The sequence below is a fragment of the Pseudochaenichthys georgianus genome, chromosome 7 (assembly GCF_902827115.2).
Source record: "Pseudochaenichthys georgianus chromosome 7, fPseGeo1.2, whole genome shotgun sequence".
NCBI lineage: Eukaryota > Metazoa > Chordata > Actinopteri > Perciformes > Channichthyidae > Pseudochaenichthys > Pseudochaenichthys georgianus.
Genome location: NC_047509.1, coordinates 5885497 through 5899761, shown reverse-complemented (window position 1 = coordinate 5899761; position 14265 = coordinate 5885497). Strand labels below are relative to the sequence as shown.

At 41.0% G+C, this 14265-nt stretch overlaps 1 protein-coding gene across 4 annotated transcripts in view; it reads left to right on the top strand.

Annotated features, from left to right (window-relative positions):
- plekhg5b (pleckstrin homology domain containing, family G (with RhoGef domain) member 5b) overlaps nt 1–14265 on the top strand; it is an 84203-nt gene that overhangs the window by 51877 nt on the left and 18061 nt on the right. For all 4 annotated transcript variants that reach the window (XM_034086748.2, XM_034086751.2, XM_034086752.2 and 1 more), the window contains 6 exons: nt 867–1008; nt 3255–3354; nt 3548–3605; nt 3941–4032; nt 4127–4263; nt 6803–6969. In XM_034086748.2, the coding sequence (XP_033942639.1) occupies nt 867–1008; nt 3255–3354; nt 3548–3605; nt 3941–4032; nt 4127–4263; nt 6803–6969 (696 nt within the window). The remainder of the gene's footprint in view (nt 1–866; nt 1009–3254; nt 3355–3547; nt 3606–3940; nt 4033–4126; nt 4264–6802; nt 6970–14265) is intronic.

Here is a 14265-nt window from a genome sequence, read left to right as displayed (position 1 = left end):
TACAACAGTGTTTTTACAGTATTAAGTAGCGCAAAAAAAGTTCCAGCCAGCAATAATATTCGTCAATTGCATAAATCTTATACCTCAGACAAGCCAATATGACAGTGTCCTCTCAGCAGATCTACCTCCTGTATTTCTATAGTTGTGTTTACTTGAAAGCTAGACTCCCTAACTGCTTTAAACCCCTGTCGTGCACACATTAAAACACACATGCACAGACACACTGCTCCTCCAGCGTACATGGAGACAATGACAGGAAGTACATTAGCTGGACCTCCATTGTATCTCCTCGTACATCCTCGCTTCCTGAGCCGGGTTGTGGGTGATGTCGACACGGGGTGGAGTGAGGAGTTGTGGGGGAGTCCTGTGGTACTCCTGAGGTGAAGGAAAGAGCATCGGGGGCGGGGGGGGGTTGATCTGTCTGGTCCTCCACAGAGGGATCCTTAATCCTGCTGCCTTCTGCTGCGCGTCGCCGACTGGAAGCTGACCTGTGGTCGGTTTTATTGTCCCACAGCTCGGAATAGGGTTTTAAATTACATAAGGGGTAAGCTGGTCCCAGATCTGCACACGAGGTGGAAATCTAAATGTAATTACATTAGCCGTCAACCCACAGAGGGGGCAGACGGTGTAAAGCTGGGAGTCACCAAACCTCAGGAATGCCAGTGGCAGCCTCTGCGGTCGTCTAACCGTGTCAGAAACAATAGTCAGGCAGGGGATGTTTATTTTAAATGTGTGCGAGTGTTTTGCCGTTTTCACTTTGGCTCAGTCTTTTTAAATGTTTGTACAGCGGGGACCTTGTGTGCTTGGCAGTTATGTGATCTGACTTTCTCTTGTCCTCTCTTCCCCCCCTCTCTTTCTCCCTTTAGGTTTGCCACCACCCAGACTGCCAAGACCTGAATAACAAAAGCCCCCTTCACCTGTGCGAGTCATGTGACTCACGCAGCCACTCGGAGAACACAGACAACATGCACTTTGACCGGCACCCCCGCTTTGACTTACAACCTCAAGGTAGACGTGCACTGTTTCTTTATTTGGTAATCCCTCTCTCACAGTGATGTCATGCCCATTGCCTCATCACTGGGTTTTTATTGTTGTCTAAAAAAGGCAAAAACTACCAATCAAGTTCCACCTCCGCATATATGAAACACCCGAGTTATAAATGTATGATTTGGGTAATAATTCAACATATGTCTGAAACATGTAATGTTAACCTTGTATTGTTACTGTTATTTAAGGGTTGCTTTATTGGTTTTCTCCCTTACCTTTGGTCCTAACTTAGCCTAAGCATGAGACTGTGGTCCCATTTGGTTTCACTTGTTCACAGTGTGTTCATGTTTGCCAATGTATTGTGTCAGAAGCAGCTCACATATCCATCCATGTCATTTCCAGTGGAAATAGAATAGGAGTTAGGGTTCGCTGTGCGCAATTGACTTTAGATTTCCCAGGAGAAGGAGAATGTGTGTTACTGTTTAGTAGATAATACTTAACTCTTTTCATGGATGTATCAGAAAGATGACCACATCATTCTTAATCCTTCCTGCAAAGCTCTGGCTGGTCAACTGTTTGCTTTTTTCCGCAATCCCAGACACATTTTAATTGCTGTTCAAATCCTAGGTGTGGACAGATAATCCGAAATCTGGAACCAGGCTAGCTTTAAGTGACCTTGCACAGTTTGTCCCTGAGATTTCAGCATCCACCGCAGCATAATGAGATTTAATTAGCTCACCACATCAAAAGTAATCTGGTTGCTCCGGATAATGTACAGACCGTACTGTGAACGTTTTTTATTGGTCAAATGTTCTACCAGGAAAAAGTCCATGAGAAAACTATTCAGAGAAGAACCGTTAGTGTACAACTTGAACGCTGTGTTAAGCTTGTATTTCTATCTGCATTAGGCAAGCTGGCGCAACTAAATGTGTACATCGTTCTGGTTTGTATCGTACCCATGCGTGTGCCGTACACCTATCACTGGAATACTTTGATACTGAAGAAAACATAAACACATGATGATTCTCAGGGAAGTTATTTTGGAGATTTCCAAGCAGATCTTAGGATGTTTGTGTGATGGACACTATCAGTGGACCCGGGGTACCAACAAGCCACATGTGGGACAAAGACTATTTATGTGTGCGACTTGTTACTGCAACAAGTGTTTCTTGTGAGCTTCAAACCGTATTCACCTCCATGCCTGATTGAAAAAAACTCAAAAGTACCTAACACAGGGAATGACCCTGCACCACATTTCTTTGTTGATTTGACATCTGATACGGCTAATGATGATGGCGCTCCATTGTTTTCTAAACAGCCATTGGATAAAAGCCAAGTTTTAATCAGGCAACGGTCAATCAAATGTGGGCGACGGCTACATTTGTGAGACAAAAGGGGGCACTTGGTCACGCTAAGTCAGTGGTTCTCAAATGGGGGTACGCGGACCCCTAGGGGTACGTTGGAGTACTGCAGGGGGTACGTGAGATTTATTTTATGTTAATGAAAAAAAAAAAAAAAACTATTTTAGGAAAAGTAACGAAGTTTGAGCAGTGTGGGTTTTATAATAACAGAGTTACACATATTTCAAAACACGAAGTGTAATAACTGCAGGTTGCCTCCCTGTCAGAATGACAAAGAACCTCAGTGAAGCACAAGCCCATGTTTCACTACATTGTACATCTTATTAAAAAGATCAGTTCAATGCAACTAATGTCCTCTGTGTTATTGCATGATGTTGAAATTGGTTTGCCATGAATTTAGTGATGGATTGTAAACATTTGAAATGTAGCATTTCAGTGTTTCTCAGTTACTGATGTTGTTTTAATAAATCAGACACTGATGGTGCAGCGCTGTACTGTACCTCTTTATATAGGCTTTTCTTCCCTAACCATTGTGTTTGCGCTGACCAGGGGGTACTTGGCTGAATTTTGTTTTCAAAGGGGGTACATTATTGAAAGAAGTTTGAGAATCACTGCCCTAAGTGGACCGCCAATGATCATGATACAAGAACAACAAGTACACTTTTTAAAGGTAATGTAAACACCCACAATCAAAATGCAAATATCCTCCATGGAAACAAACGGATCAAAGTCTGGCAGAAATCAAACGCCACTATTTGCTTTGCTAGATAGCACACGAGTCATCGGAGGAAACCTGTTAATGTATGTTTTTTCTGGGGACTGATCCTTTTTAAAGCTTGATTTCTAAATGTTGTCGTAGTTTTGTTCCGACAGAGGGACTGACCGCTGTGTTTTCTTGACTTTTAGCCTCCATCCTGGCTCGGAACGTGTCGACGCGCTCCTGTCCCCCCCGCACCAGCCCCCCCTCCGACCTCGAGGAAGAGGAAGATGGGAGCAATGACCGCGGGTCGGTAACCCCCCTCTTGTTACGTTCTTCTCAGCCTTGCCTGTCAGTAGAACTATGTCTGTTCAGAGCGGAGGATAAATCACAGCCATGAAATGTGTGACAGCTTGATCGCTTTCTTTTTAAGTCGCATTAAGCAGTTCCTCAGATGTTGGGAGTTAAACGGTATGATAACATGTGTGTAACTGTTTTGCAGGGAGCGTAAAACAGGGGGAATGAAGTTGAAAAAGAAACCACGGAGACGACACACTGATGTAAGTAATCATACACAGGAAGCAGGGTGCAGCATGAAAACACCCCCCCCCCCATGCAACCACAGTCTGTTCCTGGAATGAGTCTACAGCTATTCTCCGGAAAGACTATCTGTCACTTGTTTTTTGACTCAGAATTAACACAGTTTCTCATAAACGGTGCACAATACAGGCAGAGGTGCGCATTAAGAACGCAGCCACCTTTATTCTGATATAGCATAATGGTATTTGCAGGCTGCTTTGGGGAGTGTCGTGAAAAGGAGCCCCCCCGTGGACTCGCTGAGTGAACACATGCATCCCCCCCACCTGTGTAAACTAACAGTCTGTTCCCCCTGCAGGACCCCAGTAAGGAGTGCTTCAGCCTCAAGTTTGATCTCAACGTGGACATAAACACGGAAATTGTACCGGCAATGAAAAAGAAAACCCTGAGGTGAGAGAGAAAGATGACCAGACGCATAAAAGATATTGCGTGAGTTTGATATGCGCCATAATTAACAGTTTGATTTTTATTTTTGTGTTACCAGAGAGGTTCTGGGTCCAGTGTTTGAGAGGAACGGCATTGAGCTGTGCCGGGTCGACCTGTTCCTGGATCAGTCCAACACGCCGCTGTCACTCAACTTTGAGGCGTACCGTTTCGGAGGACATTACCTCAAAGTGAAAGGTAACAACCTCACCGATATTTAATCCTATATAATACCCTATATTTTATGGCTATCCTTTAGGCGTTAAGCATAACTTTTTGTCTGCTCTAAATATGGTGTATTTGGGCTCATCCAACATCTATTTTGAGGCGTTCCTGTTTAGAGGCATAACATATGAGAGTAAATTCCTACATGCAGCCGCTAAGCCTGATTTATAACTGCAGATTGACGACTGTGTCTGAAATCTAACTTCTGAGAAAAGGCAGTGTTTTATTAGACTCTCATTGAGGGAGAGAGACGAGCCAGATCGTAACAGTGAGACTTCAGCGACGGTAGTAAATGATATTGAAGCAAATTAGAAAATGCAATATTAACTTACTGTACAGAAGCTCTCCATTCAAAGACAATGTGATTTATTTCTCAGTTTTTCTGACTTTAAATGACTCGCGGTGGGTCCATGTTTAAAGAAGCCATTATATACCGTACTTTTCGGACTATAAGCCGCGACTTTTTTCCCCATTTTTTTTGTACAGCTAACGGCCACTAGGGAACCTCCTAAATCTATAGATTTTACAGGTAAAATTAACCACCTTTAACCCTATGGGCTCTAGGACCGGTCCGCGCCCGCCACCTTTAAGGGCGGGCTCCAGCAGGAAAAGAGTGAGACAGGTAGCGCGCCAAAGTAAAAGTGGAACCGAGAGACAGAACGAGAGCAAGACAGACACAGCGGCTTATATGCAGGTGCGCTTTATAGTCCGAAAAGTACGGTACTTTAAGTAGGCTTGTTAAAAATATAATTTGTTATATTGTCAAACAATCATTTAGTCAAAGGAGTTTCGTTTGACTTTGAACTCCTCCAATCACTGATGTTGTTGTTGATCCTCACATGTGTTTTTACTTAATACCCCCTAATGTCTTTTTCCTTTTATTTCCTGATTCTATTAGTTAACAAAATGGTTTCAATAAAAGTGCGATTTTCACACAGGGTTTATGTCCACAAACAAAGGATTAACACTTTTCGATAGTATTTTTTTTTATGTTGCTCATGGTGACGTTCTCACGCCATCAATCAGATCTTCTTTCTTGGAAATGACTAACAACATTGCCGTAAGCAAATTAGTCATTGTTGCATGTCTAACTTATTTCTAATTAGTTAAAGATTATCATTGATGTGTTGGATTTTTGTTGAACGACAGACAACAAACAGATACACTTTAACCCGGTGGAATAAATGAAAACAGCCGCTATTAAAAGCGTTTGTTCATAGAAAGTAGGGAGCCTTTCAGTCGGTGTATTTTACATTACATTGCATTTAGCTGACTTTTTTTTTTCCAAAGCGACTTACAATAAGTGCAATTTTAGACACACCATTGTCATCTGTGGCCTTTAACAATGACGGAGCAGGACAGATGGCGGAGAACGCTTTCCCAAATGTCTGACTCGGAGAAAAAAGCTGTATGCTATGAAAGATATCAGAACTACAAGAACGTCCACTGCCGCTCAATCCTCTCCAGAAGTGTCACGGACTCCCTATGAATCTTAATAATGCAGTCGCAGCATGATGATGACTCTGCCAGCTTTCCCATGATGCCACAGTGGAAAGTGGGAACGCTGCCTCTGCTCTGCGACCGCTGCAGTTACACTTGCTGCAGTTTCGGGAACAAAAGCCCATTGAAGCCGCCCATCAAAGAGATCCCATGCCATGACTAATTGTTTTCTTTTGAAATTGTCACCCTCCCACATGCGGTCTGGAGTTACATGCAGTCGGAAAGACAGAGGTCAAACTGTCCACAGCTGTTTGACACGTGGTCAGGTTTTCAGTAGACTATGACTGAGAAACTGTATTGTTCTGCTCTTCCTATGTTGTTAACACTCAATCCGATCTATTTCTTTTCCCTAAGCTTTAACAAATATGAATTTGACCATGTACCGTATTCACAAAGGATAACAAGTTTTTTGTGAAAATGTGTCACTTGTAGTATTAAAGCCACAGAAAGGTGTTGCAGTTTCCCTTAGCTACATGGAGCTGTTTATTGTTTTTCACTTGATTGTTTTCAGCCCCGCAACATTTATGTTTTGGTTCACTTTCACTGCTCCTATAGCGTTGTTTTCAGGGGAAACGCTTTAAAAAGTATGCCTTGTACATGGCCAGCAGCAGACAGACAAAGTTAGCATCCAGCATAGGTAAGCAATTCGCAGCTACACAGACAAATGAATACTGAACTTCACTTTGCCAGATTTAAATATAAGGTTTCTCTGTATCTGCTGGATGTGTGAATTAACAGTTACGTAATGAGTTTGGCATATCAGTCCATTTTGTGTCAATTCCTCGTTTCTGCTACCCTCAAGTGGCCAACATGTATTTGATTACTGGTTCAATGTAAGGCCACAATCATTCTATTTCTTCTACAATATGTAAAAGAGCTTATAAATGGATTTAACGGCCAATACTTTTGGTGTCAATTTAAAATGACTCGAAACAAAACGGAGAAAAAAAAAGATCTATATTTTACAAGAGTCTCCTCCCCAGACCGTTAAACCTTCTTGTTTTTCCTTCAGCACGGGTAGGGGATGAGCTGAAGGTGGAGCAGGGGGTGAAGGACTTGCGGTCGCTCAGCCTGCCCAACATGAAGCCCTCTGAAGGTCAGAGCCCGTACATCCTCGCCCCGGGCAGCGAGAGGGTGGAGCACGGCTCTCTGGGACGCAAAGAAAACGTGGATCTGTTGGTGAGTTTCATCTTCCCGAACACGAAAGTAGTATCCCTTAACGCTAGGGATGGGTATCGTTTGAAATGTATCGATTCCGGTTCTGCTTCTCGATTCCGGTTCTTATCGATTCCCCGTTTCGATTCCAACATTTTAAAAGAAAGAGGTCAAACGTTTAGATAACAAAAATATCTTTATTCTTTTAAGCTTTAACTGACATTTTTACAAATGAAAAATATACATGCAATACAAATGTATTGCACAATAGCTGTGCTTTATTTTAACTGAGCTACGCCTGTGGTAAGCTATTAACAGGCATTACACTGTGCCTTGTCTTTTTATTTTTTAGTGTAGTGGAGCCTCACTTAGCTGTATAATATATTAATGAAAAACAGTATAATAGGGGACCTTTAATATGGCGCTCCAGCTAATAACTGTCTCTCAGACTCATCAAACCAAAATAAACCACCCCTTTAAAACCACACACACCCAGTGACTCACACTGTTTTGCCACACCCTTTACGGTTTTCCATAACTTCACCTCCTCTTCTTTCCCTCCCATGTGCCAGTGTAGTATCTCATTGTAATCCCACCATGACCTCATCGTGTTTACATTACCTTTTATCTGCGTGGCAAAACCCTGGGAATGTATTTTTGGATTTCCTCCTCACTCTGTCGGCTGTGTGTGTCTTTTGTTTGAACACTCGTGTGTGTGTGTCCATGCTGCAGAGAAAACCCCTCGAGTCTGATATGACGACGAGTTCACTCGGGAACAATCTGTGCCACTTCCTGCCGCTACAGGAAGTGGGCATTTTTTTTACCGATGAGAGACGCGGGGAGGCACACTGTGTCCTGCACGGTCCAGATCTGCCATGCTGCCAGACGTGGAGCATGGAAACAGAGCAGACGGTCACCAGGTTCATGTTGTGGCACATAATGTCTGTGGGAAGCAGTTTTAGCTCCTAAAGAGGATGAAGCTGTCTGTCAGCATGCCACTTTAGATTAGTTTTAGTACTAAGACACATTGGCTTTTCTTCCGCTAAGTTGACAAATTGACTTTACCCCAGGCCGCTTAGTTGCTAAGTGTGTCAAGCTTTCCATTCCTGTGTAATGCATATTATTTTGGTTTACCATCCAAACTTTTAAAACATTTTTGACCAATTACATTTCATACAAAAGTAGGTTTTTCATTTCTAGTTGGCAGCTGTACATTTTGCTAGCTGAAATATTGACTGTTGTTGCTATTTTATTAGCTGTAGCTTAATAGCTAATTAAGCTAACGTTAGCGTCATGACACGGTTTAAAAACACTATCCTTTTTTATGCTTCAAACGTTCTCAGTTTAAGACGAAGTCTATAACAAGTATTGTTATATATTCACTTGCAATTCACAATGGCTATATACATGACATTTGGCTAAAAGAATGACACCAATATGTTTTATGACACAACTAATAGCAAACATGGCTAACGTTAAAGGTGGGGTATGTAATTTTGGAGAAACCAGCTCGAGTGCGCTAGAATTTGAAAATACACAGCCGGAACAAATCTGCCACTTCCTCACAGAGCCCCTCCTCCAACACACACGAACGCACACATGACCAATGAGGGCACGAGGTAAGTTTGTGCACAGATGGAAGGCTGACAGGCAGGTAGGCCATCCAGTTACTTTAGCCGGGCCGGCTCAGATGATTGGTCCTGCTTTTTACAGCTTTTTTGTCAAAGCACTTCAGATATTCATTGCTATCGGGATGTTGAGAGCATTCCATGGAATATAACAAAAAGTGTATCTCGAGCCGGTTTCTCAAACTTACCTACCCCACCTTTAAGGGGAATTTCCGATGTGTAAAGTTACCCACATCAAATAAAGAGCTGTACACAACCAATGATTTTACCAACAACTCTGATGACGTGTAGGACTGGCTCACACAAAGTGGAAAAATACTGTGTAGTTAATCTGTTTGTCATAATTGGGGCCTGTTTTCAACAAAAGCAGACTGATGATAGGTGTGATGATAGGATTTGACAATTGATGTTTGGCAGAGAGCATTTTCAACAGTGCAAACATTTGAAAAGTATGAAATCCTCTCATTTGAGAAGGAGTAACCCACTCATGTGTTAAAGACTTAAAATATATTTGAATTGTTGCAGATATATTTCGTAGAGCTTCATGTTGATGGGCTCCCTGTTTTGGCCGGCTCTTCAAAGGTAACATAATTCACCGGTGGAATATTTAATCAAAACATTACTGAAATCTACAATGGAAATGACTTCCTCTGCATGACAGTATTGTCACTGAAGAGGAGATGAACAACGCGGCTGCTTAGCAACACTGGCTCCGGTAGAAGCAGTGATTTGTGTTTGGGCACATCAATATTTAGATGAGCTTGTTTCATTATTGCTGTCTCGTCACCGGTGTTTATTATCGCCAGATGTTCAACAATCACTCACATTTGAATCATCATAATGCCGTCACCCATGTGCCCTCTGGCATGAGTGTGGAAATTTACTGTTTGGGAAGACACAGAAGTAGTGTCAATACTTACAAATTAAAAGTCTTTTTGGGTGGCAATACAAGCATGAATAGGGTGAAAACTGACAAAATAGATCCATGATACAAACAAATCCAAACCAAAGCCTGTACCACTGATATCAATACCTTTTATTGTTCATTGCAGCTAATGTACTATCATGTAAAAGACAGAAATGTGACCATGTTTTAAGGTGAATAGATTTGTTTTTACCAGTGCGTCGAGCATACATGTACCCAATATACCCACACTTAATGTTTTGAATGTTGATGAGGATAGAGATGTCAGTGATGAGTTCAGGCCTCAGGGGGGCAGTGATGTACTGATGAAACCTGCCGGTCCGCTGCAACTCTCACTACTTTTAAATCCAGACTAAAGACTTTTCTTTTTGCCACTGCTTTTAATTGAACTATTCACATCTTAAGGCGAGACACCCCAGGTGAATAGGGTAATTTTTTTAACTTAAAGGTATCAGCTAGAAATGTCTCCAGTTAATTACTTACAATACGGCAATTGTTTTTTGTATTACAAGTTTTCTGAAATAGCATGTTTCAATATGCAAATTATCCATTATCTCATTAAATATGCACATATTTTAACACATTTCAGGAATCGAAATCTGAACTTTGGATAAAGCCAGGTTCAAAATTCTTGTTTCATTTTGTAGTCATATTAGTATCTAAGGCTTTTACAGAAGGGATATTGGATCTCTTTTTATCACTCCATGAATCAGAAAATACTGTCAACAGCCCTAAAATATCCATTTTCGCCATGTTTTTAGGTATACAATGTTGTATAATTCAGGCTATGAATTATATATGAACAAACCCTTCTGTAAAAGCCTTCATAATATTGATAGGAATATAACTGGAAGGTTTGGTGTCTCTACGTGCTACTGAAGTTGAAATTTCGAACTCAGAGTAGGAGAAAAAACTCATTTTGAGAAAACGACCTTTAAAGATTGCAGTGAGGCGCTAGCTAAACCCTCCTGTTCTCTGGATGACAGCTTGCGCATCGACGCACTCCGTGAAGGTATTTCATGTTCGGGGTCATTTGTTTTTTGTATAACCTTGCTTCGTGCAAGTGACAATTGTTGTCGGCTTCTCTGTGAACGTTTTTTTCGCCGTTCTTTTGCCATTTTGAGATTTCAATTTCTAGCGGAAAGCTAACCAGGAAGTGTGTTAGCACACCACGTGACGCATCTGAACGAATCACGTTGTCAGAAATTGACAATGAGATTTCGTTTCTTGGTTTAAGACCCCTTAATGCTTTCACGATTGGTTGCTGATACAAAGGAAATGACCATATTTGGATCCGATGAGATTGTGCAGGAGAGACGGAGCTTTCCAGCGATACCTCTGTTGACATGGTGCACACAGCGGTCGCGGTACTTTATGTTACGTTAGAATGCTAACTTTTGGTGAATTTAGGAGAAATCTACAGACGCAAATAGACAAACTATAGTCAAATAAACACTTAAATGTGTATTTTGTACGTTTTCCTTCCAAAAGCCTGAAAGAAAATATGTTATAGAATCAAAATAGCACAAAATCTCAAAATTGACCAGTAGGCCTACTTGAAAAACGATGTTTTTGCCTGCCGTTTCTCGTCTTACTGCACTGTAACTTTTATCCATGTATTTTTTCTTTTAATGTTTCTTTTATTATCTCTGATTTTAAATGCCATTACTGGCTTTCATTTTTTGTAAAGCACTTTGAATTGCCTTGTGTTGAAAGGTGCTATATAAATAAACGTGCCTTGCCTTATATGTAGGGGTAAGGCAGTCCATTGTAGTCCACAGAAGATTCATCTGCATTCATAGTTTTTTAGACTTTGAAAAATAGGTTTAGGTTAGTATGACCTTTGTTGGATGTCTACGTTTTACTGTACAGAGTTTTAAGCTAGGAGTCTGTTTTCACACATATCTGCTAGAGTGGGAACGTTTCTATGATCTTACATTCAATTTAATTTTGTGACATTAACAGTACTTTGAACGCAAACCAATTCTATCCTATTTTATTTATTTATAGGGCTCCAAATCATAACAGAAATACATGTAGGGCACTAAAGCAGGACTAGAACGTACACTTTATAATATTAATCATGTACCAATATGCAACTTAGGCAAGTGTATTTCAGAGTAAACATGTTACGTAATGTTAGAGACATGCTCACCTTTGCTTTCTAACAGATTATGGATGAGGGAAAAGGAAAATATTCAATCCAGTTAAGATATTCTACGTTTTTGGTCGAAAATCTTATCAGACAACCATTTTTATTTGAAGCAGAAAGTTGGTTATTAACTTAAAACATGGCTGGATGGGATCAATAGGCAGGACATATTTGTAGTCTTTCTTTTATGCTACTAAACTATAAATATGTTTAGGTTTTTGACAAGTGGTTAGGCAAAACAAGCAATACAAAATGTCCTCTTGGACTCTTGAGAAATTGCTAGGTGCATTTGTTGAATTTTTCTGATATTTTGTGGACTAAATACTTGATTCATTATCAAGTAAATCATCTAAAACTGAAAATAACGTAGTGGATTTGAAGCCCCCATATTTCTTATTTCACATTTGTCTTTGTAAAACTATTTGGTAAATATAACTCGTAAATTATTTGACTCCTGGGCCCAGACGAGTGTCTCCTGCCAACTAAACAAAGCGTGTTGAAGTCTATTGGATACTTGTGTCTGTACCAGACTCAACAGCAGAAAGCCTGTGATCCATGTTGGGTGCCAGCCCATATTTTATGAAAGCTATTTGGAGGACAAAAGCTTTACTTGGACATGCGAGCAGCGATCGGGTCTCTGAGTTTCTATGGCAGCAGCTTCGGCACTCACCATTAAACTCATGCGTTCCTGCTTTTTATGGAAACGAGGACTTTGCCCAAAGATATTTGCCTAGTGACCGGAATCATGGCGTGGCTTGTGCCAGCGTTTAGAGGAAACACAGCCAAGTCCTGTCCGTCTCTGTACAGAGTTACTCTTTCCTTTTAAATGGAGGTATTTCAAGTGTATTATTGCGTGCATGTTACATCTTATAGCTTCTGGCAGCAGTGTGATAGGCTGCCGAGAGCTTTGATGATCCAGATTGATTATTTTACAACAGGGAGCCTCGGCCAAGCTCTCTGATTGGTTGAAGACAAATTCCGATGTTGCCACTGCTAAGCCTTTTCAATATCAGCTGTTTTTCAAGTTCACGTTGAACCTGCATGGCTCAGTTTGAGATAACAAAGACAATTTAACATCCTGTATTTTACATGTTTACATCTGTCAGCTAATTATTTCTTGCTGCAGCAGTAATTTGACTAAATAAAGTAAAACTAAAATCTTAAATGTCACACAAGAAATGCCTCGATTGTGGTCTCTGGTTTCAGACAGAGGGTGAAAAGAGATGCTGCAGCACAGGCAGTATAAGAAAGAGCTTTATGAACATTAAAGCATGGAGACACGTCCCAGTAGAGGCACTAAATACAAATAGGAACCTGAAAGTGAGCGTAATAAGGCCCCTTTAAAGTGTGTATCCCCCTGTATACACTGAAGTAGCTGAGACTCTAGACTTGTTTGGTATGTAGAAGTCATTCTTCCACAGAATCAGGGCTCAGGATGTTTTTGGTTCTTATGCAGAGAAGTGTGACACACACACACACACACACACACACACACACACACACACACACACGGTTGTCTATTTTCCTGAGAACTGAAACTACAGGTTTTACGGTCGTCATAAAGATAACTCAGCCATCTGCGACCTTATGATTCGTACAGAACATTGATCCAGTCAGCTTTTTATATAACAAGACCTTCCGTTGCCATAACACGCTGATAATACACTAACGTGGCGGGCAAACTTCACTGAGCTGTCTCTGAATGAAAGGACAACATAAAAGCAATGCCACAGGGTACAGTGTTGAAACTACAGCAGGGTGGTTTGATGCAGAGACCGACCAGGATCACATTACAGTTTGAGGGTGTTAATGTCAGGTAATGGATCCCCCATGTGTGTGTCAGGGCTCTGGCTTCCCATAATGCACTGCTTCATCACAGCAGGGGGAACCTCACTCAGTTCGGGAGAGCAGACCTAAATGTTGGGGTCAATTTAACATGAGGTTCAGGGATTAGGGGGCTATTGCATTTCAATCAAGTGGCTCGGATAATACAAGGGGAACGAAACCGAAGAGAGAAAATGCAAATACATTAAAACAAGGAAAAGAAGGGTTCACAGTCAGGATTTACATAGTTTTTGCGTGAGAGCCTGCTGGTTTGATTATTTTAGTCTGGCATATTTACAGAGACCTAATTATGTTGTGTCCTTGTTCATTTCTGATCAAATTTGTTGTATAGTTGACCTATTTTGATCCCTTTTTACCTCCCTATCCAGATAGTTCGAAATGTTATTTTGGCAGAATGATTGCATTTGATAAAAGAACCTTCTTCAAAAAAATACAAAGAAGGAATTCCTGGAAAATACTAGGTTTCTTTTATTGAAAGGCATAAAAACAAAGCAGTATATGTTACTGGAACTCGGATGTCACATCTCCACTAATGTGTATTGGTCAATAATCATCCTTATTGCCCACCACTGTATTTCCAGTTTCAAAATGTGTGGATTTGCTGCTTTTCTTTGTCTTAAAGTGAAAGTGAAACGAATGCTTTTGGGTTTCCGATTGCTCGAAACAAAGCAAGATAATTGAAGACCTTTTGTTTGAGGGATTTGCTATGATGCAGGATGTTTCCCCGCCTATTTCGCACAGCTATATCAAAAGATGAATTGATCCGCCCA